The 13,130-nt window shown below is 38.8% G+C and overlaps 1 protein-coding gene across 1 annotated transcript; it reads left to right on the plus strand.

Annotated features, from left to right (window-relative positions):
- Positions 1 to 5,479: 5,479 nt before the first annotated feature.
- LOC109173723 lies at positions 5,480 to 6,442 on the plus strand. Its single transcript, XM_019323015.1, has one exon. The coding sequence runs from the start codon at positions 5,480 to 5,482 to the stop codon at positions 6,440 to 6,442; it is 963 nt and encodes a 320-aa protein (XP_019178560.1).
- The last annotated feature ends 6,688 nt before the right edge of the window (positions 6,443 to 13,130 follow it).

Below are 13,130 nucleotides of genomic sequence, written 5' to 3' on the forward strand. Positions count from 1 at the left end.
AGAGAAGGAAAACTGATCAAGGAATTGGAGAGTCTGAAGAAAAATATCCAGATGATGGACACCACATCTACCCTAGATAAGATTCTAGAATCTGGCATAAATCCTAATGATAAAAAGGGTCTGGGATTTGAACGAGGTGAATCTTCGAATAACGCACCTAAGTTCATCAAAGAGGGTATGTCTAAGACCACAGCTGATCACAACTATGAACAAGGACAGTCATCTCAGTCAGTGCAGAACAAGGGAAGGAGGTACGACCAGACTGCTGATACTGGCCTGGCCAGATTAACTCGTCAATCTCATTATTCAAGGTTCAAAAATAAGATTGTCAAATTTAAATATTACACCCCTATTTGTCACTACTGTCAAACAAAAGGTCATACTCGGCCTGAGTGTTATTTTTTCTACAGAGATCAAAGGAAGGAAAAATATCAGAATAAGACCATTACACCATTCACTAGACAGGTTTGGGTCAGGAAGTCAGAAGTTATCTGCTACCCCACCATTGTTCTGACTGCATCTACAACTGACGCTAGATGGTATTTTGACAGTGGGTGTTCCAGACATATGACAGGAAATGTTAAGTGTCTGATGGCTGTTCAACCCAGCAGTGGAGCTGTAACATATGGAGATGGACAAAAAGGGAGAATAGTTGGGAAAGGTATTCTAAATGTACCAGGTTTACCTCAATTAGAAGAAGTCCTGCTAGTCAGTGGGTTGAAAGCGAATCTAATTAGCATCAGTCAGTTGTGTGATCAAAATTGGAATGTGTGCTTCGATCGTAACTGCTGCAGAGTTAGTGACAAAGCAAATCAACTTGTCATGGAAGGAACTCGGTCCTCAGACAATTGTTATGTTTTGGCAAATGGAACTACTTGTCACCTATCCAAATCTGATGAATCAAAACTCTGGCATAGACGACTGGGTCACGTAAACTTCAGAGATATGGATAAGTTGATAAAACTGGAAGCAGTGAAAGGTGTACCTAAGATCAGAATAGATCCGAAAAAAATCTGTGGTGCATGTGCTATTGGGAAACAAATCAGAACTCCACACAAAGTAGTAAGAGGCATCACCACTGAGAAGTGCCTAGATCTTGTTCACATAGACCTCATGGGACCAACACAGACTGAAAGCATTGGGGGAAAGAAATACATATTTGTGTGTGTAGATGATTTCTCTCGATACAGTTGGGTATACTTCCTGAGAGAAAAGACAGAAGCTTTCAAGGCCTTTAAAACTCTGTGTATAAGAGTTCAGAAGGAAAAGAATGAGTCTATAATAAAAGTTCAGAGATTGAGGAGTGATCATGGAAAGGAATTTGAGAACTCACTATATTCAGATTTCTGCTCCGAGCACGGTATATCACATGAGTTCTCAGCCCCTAGAACTGCTCAACAGAATGGAGTAGTGGAAAGAAAGAATCGAACTTTACAAGAAATGGCTAGAGTTATGCTACATGCCTTGCATCTGCCGCAGCGCTTCTGGGCTGAAGCAGTACACACAGCCTGTCATACCATAAATAGGGTCTATCTTAGACCAGGAACAACCAAAATACCATATGAGATCTGGAAGGGTAAGAAGCCAAATCTGAAGTATTTTCATGTGTTTGGGACAAAGTGTTATGTGCTAGCTGATAGAGAACAAAGAGGGAAGTTCGAACCAAAGAGTGATGAGAGCATCTTCCTTGGATACTCTCCAAACAGTCGTGCCTACAGAGTCTACAACAAGAGGACTCAATCTATGATGGAGTTAATAAATGTGGTTATAGATGACAGTCCAGAAGAATCAGTAGACACAACAGTGACAGATTTAGTGACAGAACTTCCTCTCAGTGATCCAATTGCCACTAATAGCAACAGTCAGCCCAAACCACAAGAATCGTTAGATGAAGATCAAGAAAGTTCGGATCAAGAGACAAACCTCATAAATGATACAGGTAAAGACAAACCCACCAGAATTCAGAAAAACCATCCATCAGATAACATTATTGGAGATCCATGAGATGGGATGAAGACCAGGAGCAGAATAAGAAATAATCTGACAGAAGTATCTGGGTCTGCTTGTTATACCTCAAAGATAGAACCCAGAAATGTTAAAGAAGCCTTACAGGATGATCTATGGATCAAGTCAATGCAGGAGGAACTACATCAGTTTGAGAGGAATCATGACTGGGATCTAGTTTCAAGACCTGATGGTGTTAACGTAATTGGAACGAAGTGGATCTTTAAAAATAAAACTGATGAAGCAGGGAATATAACAAGGAACAAAGCTCGGTTAGTGGCTCAAGGGTATACTCAGATTGAAGGAATTGACTATGATGAGACTTTTGCTCCTGTAGCTAGACTCGAGTCAATCAGGATTTTGTTGGCTGTCGCATGCATTTTGGGATTCACATTATTTCAGATGGATGTCAAAACAGCATTCCTGAATAGCTATCTCCATGAAGATATCTATGTGGCTCAACCTAAAGGTTTCGAAGATCCAGATCATCCTTCATATGTCTATAAGCTTCGAAAAGCTCTCTATGGTCTCAAACAAACCCCACGGGCATGGTATGAACGACTGACACAGTATCTGCTCCAGCATGGGTATAAACGGGGAAGTGTTGACAAAACCTTGTTTGTAAAAACTACTGGAAGTCATGTAACCATAGCCCAAATCTATGTTGATGACATTGTGTTTGGATCAACCTTATAGAAATACACTGACGAGTTAGTAAAAGTGATGAAGGAAGAGTTTGAAATGTCCATGGTTGGTCAACTGACATACTTCCTAGGTCTATAGGTCAAGCAAAGTCCTGAGGGATACTTTATTTCACAAGAGAAGTATGCTAAGAATCTAGTTAAAAAGTTTGATCTGGAATCAAGTAAATCATCCAGGACACCAATCTCCACCTCCACAAAAGTATCGAAAGATGAAACTGGTGTATCAGTGGATAACATAGTCTATCGCAGCTTGATAAGCAGTCTGTTGTATCTAACAGCCAGTCGACCAGACATAATGTTCAGTGTTGGAATCTGTGCAAGGTATCAATCTGACCCAAAGGAATCACACCTGATAGCTGCAAAACGCATTCTGAAATATGTTAAAGGAACGATGCAGTATGGCCTCTGGTACTCCAAGGACAGTGAACTGAGTCTGGTTGCATACTGTGATGCTGATTGGGCAGGAAATATTGATGATCGAAAGAGTACTTCTGGGGGATGTTTCTTTGTTGGTAAGAACTTAGTATCATAGCTAAGCAAGAAACAAAATTCAATTTCACTAAGCACCACAGAGGCAGAATACATAGCTGCAGGTGGATGCTGTACTCAGTTGGTATGGATGAAACAAATGTTTCTGGATTATGGTATTTCTCAAGGGATAATGACACTCTATTGTGACAATGTCAGTGCTATTAATATCTCCAAGAATCCAGTTCAACATTCCAGAACAAAGCATATTAACATCAGGCATCATTACATTAGAGACTTGGTTGAATCCAAGGAAATTGAATTGGAAGACATTCAAACTGACAAACAACTGGCGGATATTCTGACTAAGCCACTGGACGCTAATCGTTTTGAAATTCTCAGGTCTGCTCTGGGAATTTGTAGAATTGACTAATTAAAGCAGTTGGTCAGTCAGAGAGGAGTGGTGTACACGGGTCAGTATTATGGTTTGACTATTTTTAAAGACTCCTCTCTATTTGTGTTAAGTGGTTTTTTGTCCTTAATGATATCTTAAAAGATTTTAATCTTTTTTTTTTCGAAATTCAAATTTCCTTGGGTTCCGTTTCCTTCCTAAAAAGAAGCTGTATCGTTGTGTCAATCAATCGCGTCTGCATGATATTTGACAAGCCACATTGATTAGGGTTCTTCACCCTTTAGTCTATTTGATACCGGGCCAAGAAGAGAACAGGCTTTCAAGCATCTCAGCACTCAAACCCTTTCTCTCTCAGCATATATGCCCTCAGTATTTTGTTCTTCTCCTCTCACAAGAATTTCTCCAATGGCGGACCCGATAAGAAATATCATCATCAAGCTCGGAAGCAAGACACATTCTCCGGAGGTGGCCCTTAAGCACATTCAGACGCTATTGCAGTTTGCTATGAAGAAGAAGCTCAAACTTGATCCTCTGCTTCACGACGAGATTTTAGTGACTGTGATGTCCAACTACCCAGAGTTTTATGCAGAATGGTCTGAAGATGATGCGACTGAACTGCTTATGATGGTTTCCAAAGCCAGTGATGAAGTTTCTCCAGTATCTATTCCAGAACCCTCGGATGGAAATCGGGCAGGGGCATTCCTTCGATATTTTGCACAACGAGCCCTAGAATCTATTGATGTCTCTCGACGGCGAGCGGAGTCCCAACCTCTGTATCTCGAAGCTGCTCAGAAAGAGGCAAAACACAGACAGGAGATCATCCGAAACAGGTCAAACAATTCTGAAACTCCTATTGAAATTTCACCTGATAAACCTGATGATTCTGCTACCCCATCTTGTGTGCCTGTTATTTCTGAAAATTTAACTGCTTTGGATTCCGAGAATCCCCCTGTGAATGTTGATTCTACATCTCTGCCTTTGAGTGAGTCTGTTGATGTGAAAACTGATGTCTTGCATGTGTCTAATGAGAAAGAAAAGTCCTCTGATGAGCCAAATAAATTGAGTTTAGTTGTTTACGCTTCTGATAATATTGCTCTGCCTCCGGCTGCAATTGCTGATGACCCTAAAGAAGTCTGTTCTGTCGATGACACTCCTGTCTTACCTGCTAATGTTGAAACTGTTGATCTATCAAGCCCCCACAAGTCTGAGAAAACAGGTGGAATCCCAGTCTACACTGCCACATCATTAGGTGAAAGTCTGGAACAGGTGCGACATTTTGCTGGTCTACCATCTGCTTCAATCCCTCAACCGTATCGAGTGATTCATCCTTCTGAATCCTCCAGCGAAGATGATAAAATACTGGCTGAAGTGTATGGATCTCAAGCACTTCCATCTGATGTTCCAACTATTGAGGCCACTGCTCATCCTGACTCCACGACCTTCAAAATTCGAGAAATTTTGAATATTATTGGGAGCTCATCTGCCAATGTTTCTGATTCCAGTCACTCTGTGACTCCTCTTTCAATCCCCAACCAAAGAAACAAGACAGTCTAAAAGGAAGAATGTTCCAATAAAGGTTGTTGTTGAGACTGGTGATGACAGTGCTGATGTGGATCAGCCTGAGAAGAAAAGTAAGTCGAGTGAGGCTGTTAAGCCGGAAGGAAATCCGCCTATTCAACAAGTGTTCAAGACTCTGCGATCGTCTGTTAAGCAAAAGGGGCCTGCTGTTCAAGCTACTTCTGTACCTGCACCATCTGTCAGAAAAGGGAAGCCATCCACACGATCAAGAGGTCGAAGCATTACTCCTGAGGTTTAACCTGTTGAAGAAACTGACCCATCTGTTTACAGGCCTCAGTTTGTTTCTCCTGCTGCTCAGACCAAATGGTCTACCATGGTTAGAAGGGACCTTATTGTTCAACGATCTGTGGATGAGAACCAGCTGAACTCTGTATGTGACATTTTACCTCTGCTGAATGAAGTCGGATTGTTAAAGACTGTCACGAACATCTGCCCATACTCTAAGCTTCTCACGTATGAATTCTATTGCAATCTCAATGACAAGATTGACATCCTAACTGAGCCACGACCGATGCAGATTTTCATCAGAGGAAGGTGGTACGTTTTTGGGCCGGACATGATCAATGAATACTATGGTTTGACTGCTGTGCAAGAAGACCCTGTCACTGACTGGAACTTGGTGGCCAGAACTCTTACTGGTGGACAGACAGAATCTTGGCCTACAAGAGATAAGGACTATCTGCAGAGCTCGCATCTCACATCCAGATATGTAATTTTACATCGCCTGGCCCTTCACAACTGGCTCCCATCAGCCCATTTCCACACGGTTGGGAAGCTATTGGCAGGCTTTTTATTTCGAATTGGAACGAAGATGGCAATTGATCTTGGAAAATGGATTTACTATCACATCCTTACATTGATTCATCCACGGGAACAGAAGGTAAGACTACGCTTTCCAAATCTGATTTTTGGCATTCTTACCACTCAGGGTCTTGAGCCTATGCCCAGTGAAGTGATCAGTCCAACGCTGCTCTATACTGTTGATAAACGTCTGCTGACTGGAGATCACTTTCGAGATGTTGTTCCTATGACTGTCCCATCCAATTCTGAACCTGATGCTGTGTTTGATGATTCTCCTCATGCTAAGGATGTTCAGCTTTCCATAAAGTTGAAGGCAAGGGTCGCTGATCTTGAGACAGTACATAGCATTATTGCAAAGCAACTGACAGGGGCCCGTACTGAGCTGGCAACCGTTCTTCTTCGTTTAAGCCTATCTGAATCTGCCGCTGCTGCTGATCCTGCGAAGTCTGACAGTGACACTCCTTCCAATGCTTGACCTTTGGCTATCATTGGAAAAAAGGGGGAGTAGTATGAACTCAGGGGGAGTTTTTGAACTCAGGGGGAGTTTTTGTGTTTGAGTACCTTCTGGCCCTAGCTGGGCATTGTTATTGATGGCACCACTTTTTGTTTTTTATCATAAACTATTTTGGATCTTATGTTTATGCTTCTATTCCTTGTAATCAGATCAGACTTATTGGGTTGCTTCTTCATATGTTCCTATCTTAGTTCTTTATGTTGTGTATATCTATATAGTCGAGTTGTTTTGCCAAATAATAGCCAAAGGGGGAGTTTGTTAGTGTTTTTAAATGTTCAAAAACCCATATTATAATTGGCAATATTATTATGGCATACTAAGATAGGTTTAGAGTTTGTCCGTCCAGCTTTACAGACGACTGATCAATCAGAAGCAACAACAGAAGGACTGACACTGAAGATCTGATTTAGGAAACTGATTTCTAAAAGTCTTACGCGGTATTATCATACAAGTTTGGAAAAAAGATCAATGTATATTTTCAAGAAAGGTATGGACCAAATCTTCTGAGATTGCATTCCTCTTTTATAGTCCTACCTTCTACAATCAAAGTCATTTATAGAGAGTGTTTATTGAAGAATCTATAAGTACCCTTACTCGAAAAGAATTAGGGTTACGCCAAAAGTATGAAGAAACACTCCCCATCTGCTATATGAGATTAGATCTTTGATTGGCATGCATCTTCTCAATACAATATGTTCATGGTGATTAAGATGATGAACTTGAGAAGGATCACTGCTGCTTAAACGAAAGGACACTGTGATCACACTGTTGTGGGAACAACCTTAAAGAGCTTCATTGAAGTGGACTGCATCAGAGTGGGCTCTCCAAGTGAAGGGATTTCATTGGACTTCTGTATGCATGGCTCTCCATCTTCAACAATCCACTAAACCTGTGTAGACTGGGTTTGTACCTTGTGTGGGGCACTTGGGTAAGATTATTGTATATCTACCTTTGTACATTGGATTATGATTTAGTGGATTGGATGCCTATGTGATCGTCCCCCAGACGTAGATACACATTGTATCGAACTGGGTAAATATTCTGTGTCGTTGAGTTTGTGTTGTTATCTTTCTCTTACATCCTCTACATGATTGATTATCACTGACTATCTTCGTAACTGAATCAATCAGTAATCTCAGACAGTTCTCTAATCTTATTATTTTATCAAAAAAGAGAAAATGCAAAATTACAGTGCATGTTGACAATGAAGATAATGAGTCTGAAGATCGGTTGGATGAAATGTTTCGCGATGTTGGATAAGAGTTTACCAATCGGTCAAATGAGTTAGATGAATTATTGAATGATTCAAAACAACCGTTATAGCCGGGGTGTAGTAAATATTCCCGCTTATCTGCTATATTAAAATTATTCAACTTGAAAGCTGGGAATGGGTGGAGTGACAAGAGCTTTACTGCGTTACTTGAAATAGTAAAGGACATGCTTCTAGATGGTAATGAACTTCCCAATAGTACGTATGATGCCAAAAAGATTTTGTGTCCAATGGGTATGGGATATACAAAGATACATGTTTGCCCTAAAGATTGCATATTATTTAGGAATGATTACAAAGATTTGCATGCATGTCCAATATGTGGGGCATCTCGTTATAAAACAAGCGAGAATGTTGCTGGTAAAGTACGTTTGAAAAGGCCACCAACTAAAGTTTTGTGGTATCTCCCAATTCTTCCAAGATTTAAGCGCCTGTTTGCAAATCCAAGTGATGCGAAGAACTTAACATGGCATGCAGATCAAAGGATTTCTGATGGCAAGCTTCGACACCCGGCTGATTCTTCTCAATGGATAACATTTGATAATGCATTTCCTGAATTTGGTCACGAGTCGAGAAATCTTAGACTTGGACTTTGTACTGATGGTATTAACCCCCACGGGAATCTAAGTAGCAAGCATAGCTCGTGGCCAGTTATGTTGATAATTTATAATCTACCCCTTTGGTTGTGTATGAAACGAAAATACATATTATTATGTTTGATGATTTCTGGGCCAAAACAACCAGGTCATGATATAGATGTTTATTTGGCGCCTTTAATTGATGACTTGAAGCAATTATGGGATGAAGGTGTGTTAGTGTTTGACGCATACCGGAAGGAGACTTTTAAGTTGCATGCAATGCTTTTTTGCACAATCAATGACTTTCCAGGGTATGGAAATCTGTCTGGATATAGTGTCAAACGTCATAAGGCATGCCCCATATGTGAAGATAATACATGTTATCATCAACTTGTTCATGGTAGAAAGACGGTATACATGGGGCATCGGAGATTTCTTAATAAATTTCACCCTTATCGAAAATTAAAAAAGGCATTCAATGGGGTGCAAGACTATACAGATGCTCCACAACCATTGACTGGGAATCAAGTATATGAACGAGTTGAATGCATCAATGTTACTTTCGGTAAGACTCAGAAGCTTAAATCTCAAAGAGGTAAGAGGTCAAAATCTACAAATGAGAAGAGTCCGTGGAAAAAGAAATCTATATTCTTTGATCTTCCATATTGGAAGACATTAGATGTGAGACATAGTATTGATGTGATGCATGTGGAGAAAAATGTATGTGATAGTCTGGTTGGAACTCTTTTAGACATAAAAGGTAAGTCTAAAGATGGACTCAATGCTAGATTGGATTTGGTTGAAATGTGTATACGACCTACATTAACTCCACGTTCCGAGGGTAAGAAAACATATTTGCCTCCCGCTGCTCATACTTTATCAAGAAAGGAGAAAATAAGTTTTTGTGAGTGTTTACGTGGAGTAAAGGTACCACAATGGTATTCATCAAATATCATTAGACTTGTTAATATGCAAGATTTAAAATTGGTGGGGTTGAAGTCTCATGATTGTCATGTCTTAATGCAACAACTATTGCCAGTGGCTGTTAGAGACACATTGCCTAAAAAGTTGAGATACACCATCATAAGACTTTGTTTCTTTTTCAATGCAATTTGTGGAAAAGTTATTGATCCAGACAAATTAGATGAGTTGCAAAATGAAATTATTGTTACACTGTGTCAGCTAGAGATGCACTTTCCACCTTCATTTTTTGATATCATGGTTCATTTGCTTGTGCATTTGGTTAGAGAGATCAAACATTGTGGTCCAGCTTATTTGAGGTGGATGTACCCATTTGAACGGTACATGAAAGTATTAAAAGGTTATGTTAGGAACCGATATAGGCCGGAAGCATCTATTGCTGAAAGCTATGTTGCTGAGGAGGTTACTGAGTTTTGTACTGAATATTTGGCAGGAGTTGAGTCTATTGGAGTTTCTAAGAATCGGCATGAAGGAAGAATTACTGGGAAGGGTACTCGAGTAGTCAAAGTGAATGTTATGCCTCGTGAAGATGTTGAGCAGGCACACTTGTACATCTTGCATAATACAAGTGAAGTCGAACCGTATTTAGATGAACACAAGGCGTTGATTAGGGAGCAAAATCCAAGAAGGACAGACATGTGGATTGTGGGCGAACATAATCGAACTTTTATCAGTTGGTTCAAAAATAAAGTTCTTAAAGAGAATAATGTTTCTGAAACTGTTTCATGGTTAGCACATGGTCCTGGTTTGGATGTCTTATGTCATAATGGATATGACATTAATGGGTTTTCTTTTTATACAAAAGCTCAAGATGAAAATAGCACTATGCAAAACAGTGGAGTTACTTTGGTTGCAAATTCAATGCATTTCAGTAGTTCGAAAGATCCAAATCCCGTGTTTGCAGAGTTGTCATATTATGGTGTGATTGAAGAAATATGAGAAGTTGATTATGTTTCGTTTAGGGTCCCGGTGTTTCAATGTAGATGGGTAGATAATAAACATGGTGTAAAAGTTGATGAGTTAGGATTTACCCTTGTAGATTTTAATCGGGAAGGACACAAAAATGAGCAGTTTATAATGGCATCCCAAGCAAAACAAGTCTTTTATATTAGTGATCCTTGTGACAAAAAATGGTCCATTGTTCTTCATGGAAAGAGACAAATTGTTGTAAATGAGAATGAAGATGTTAGTTTTGATATTGAGGAAATACCATCATTTTCGTCAAGTTTATTACCCCCCGTTATTGATAATGAGATAGATGAAGTGCATGCATCACGAGATGATCATCGTGGAGGGATATGGGAGAATTGATTATTATATGTAATGTTTTAATTAGGTATTTATTCTGTTTTTATATTTTCTTATTCTAATATTTCTATATATTCTAATAATTTTTCTTTCTAAACAGGCGTATAGATTCCACAGATGATGGTGGTACTACAAAAGGTACTCATAGTACTCAAAGTAGTATTACTAAGAAGAGGGGTGCCACTCGTATGCAAAAAATCATTAAGCAACGTAATTTTGGGAAACTACAAATTGAGCTTGATGGGTTCGAGCCTGTCTATGGGAAAATTGGCACTGAATTTAAAAGTTATGTTGGATTAGTGGGACGAATCAATACTCCTATCACAATAAAAGAATGGTCGGATGTCCAGAAGATACTAAAGCTACTATTTGGAAAGAAATCCTGGTAAGCTAGATTTAGATTTATTCAAAATGTTAATATAATTACATTTCTTACTAATAAATAATGTTGTTTTGTAGAGTACTTATGATATTCCCGACACCATTGATATGAAGAGACATTGGTTAAGCTATGTGAATGATCGGTGGAGAGATTTTAAAACAAAATTGACGAACAAGTATATATACGGTTGCTATGCAGGGCAGAACCCTTGTACTTATAATTACATTTCTTACTAATAAATAATCTTGCTTTCTTACTAGTATATATACGGTTGCTATGCAGGTCAGTACCCTTGTGAAACATACGACTTCCTTGAACAAGAGACATGGAATGAGTTTTATCAGTCGCATACGGGTGAATCATATGAGGTATCATTATTATTCTATCAATATTTTGAACAAGGGATATGGAATGATGTATCATATGATTAATATTTTGTATGTATGTAGGCAACAAGGAAAAAATATCAAGACATACAGGCTAAGAATATCCATCCACATCTTTTAGCTCGAGGAGGTTATAAAAGGTTGGAGAAGATGCTGATGGACGAGAAGTTGAAAGAACAACAAGCATGTGCTGATGCAGATCCGTCGTATACAATGACTCCTCCAAGTCCCATACGTAGAGCCAAAAAATGGAAGAAAGCAAGAATGGACAAGTCAGGAAATTATCGCACTGATTCAACTAGATTGGTGGCGGAAAAAATTGTAAGTACATATCTTGTCATTTACTACAGTAATAGTAATTATTATTGAATAATTTTTATATATGTTAGGATGCTCTTGAGTTGCAAATTTCTCAAGGAGAATTTGTTGAGGATGGAAGAAAGGGTTCATTGACTGTTGCATTGGGTACCGATGAGCATTGTGGACGTGTTAGAGCCATGGGAAGAGGACATGGTATCAAAAGTGTATTTGGCCATGCAAAACGTCGCCAAAAGACTCCTCAAGATGTTCAACAAATCGTTGATGCTGCTGTTGCAGTAGCGTTAGAAAAACAAAAGCAGGAAAATATTTCTGAACGGGAGGAATTTGGTCAACGATTAACAGAGCAATTTGAGGCAAAAATAGCTAGTATGATGTTTCAATTTAGTGCTATGCAGACTCCTTTACAACCAAAGCAGGTGGATGACGTATGTGTGGATACTGTGCCACCACCTCCAAGTGACAAAGCTAGTTCCCCAGACCCTTTTAGTAATTTACCGGCTGTAAGTATTCGTTTATAGTTATCATATTATTATTTATCAATAAAATTTTATATGATTTTTAATTAAAAATTATTGAAGTTAGGGGCACGATGTCATTTGTTCTTAGAAGATCCAATTAGACGTCCAGTGGCATATGGGACAGCTTACAGTGGTGGACAAGTTCATGGGGTTGTACTGGATGTAAATAATGTGAAAGTGAGTGTAAATGAAGTTCGTGATCCAACTGCACGTGTACCATTCCCCACCAGTGAGGTTCAGCTTGTAAGTGATGCAATTGAACACTTTATCATTTGGCCAAAGAAGCTGGTAGAGTTATGTACTGAAGCTACTGCGATATGTATACTGATAATATTTCTATTTTAAAATAATAAGTAATTTACTTTTTAAAATAATAATTCTTACTTGTATTATAATTCACAGTTAAAAGACAATACCATGGACAGTAGTGTTGTTCCAGATTCTTTGACTGCTGATTGCAAAAAGGCTTTTATAATAGCTCGCCTTTTCGAACAGAATCTTGTGATCCATGTGGCTCGTGGTATTATGGGCAATATTGATTATGACTTGCACCTTGAAAGTGTGGAGATAATGCGTTTCTTAAGTATGGACACCATCGATGTTTCTCTAGTTCAGTTCTTTATAAGGTAATAATAAGTTCTTTATGATTATTTATGCATTTATAATAGTTTTATATTTATATAATTGGTAATCTATGTATAATTATATTGGTTGTGTTTGTGAATAGGGGTATTTACATCAATTTTGAGTTGGCATCAAAAGACATGTATGGCTTCCTAGATCCATATTGGATTCAACCAAAAATGAATAATACAGAAGAAATGAAATCATATATAAATGCCACCATGCAGTATGAGAAGAAAAATGTATATTTAGCCCCATACGTTCTCAAGTAAATTTTAATT

The sequence above is a fragment of the Ipomoea nil genome, unplaced genomic scaffold (assembly GCF_001879475.1).
Source record: "Ipomoea nil cultivar Tokyo-kokei standard unplaced genomic scaffold, Asagao_1.1 scaffold0146, whole genome shotgun sequence".
NCBI classification, from domain to species: domain Eukaryota; kingdom Viridiplantae; phylum Streptophyta; class Magnoliopsida; order Solanales; family Convolvulaceae; genus Ipomoea; species Ipomoea nil.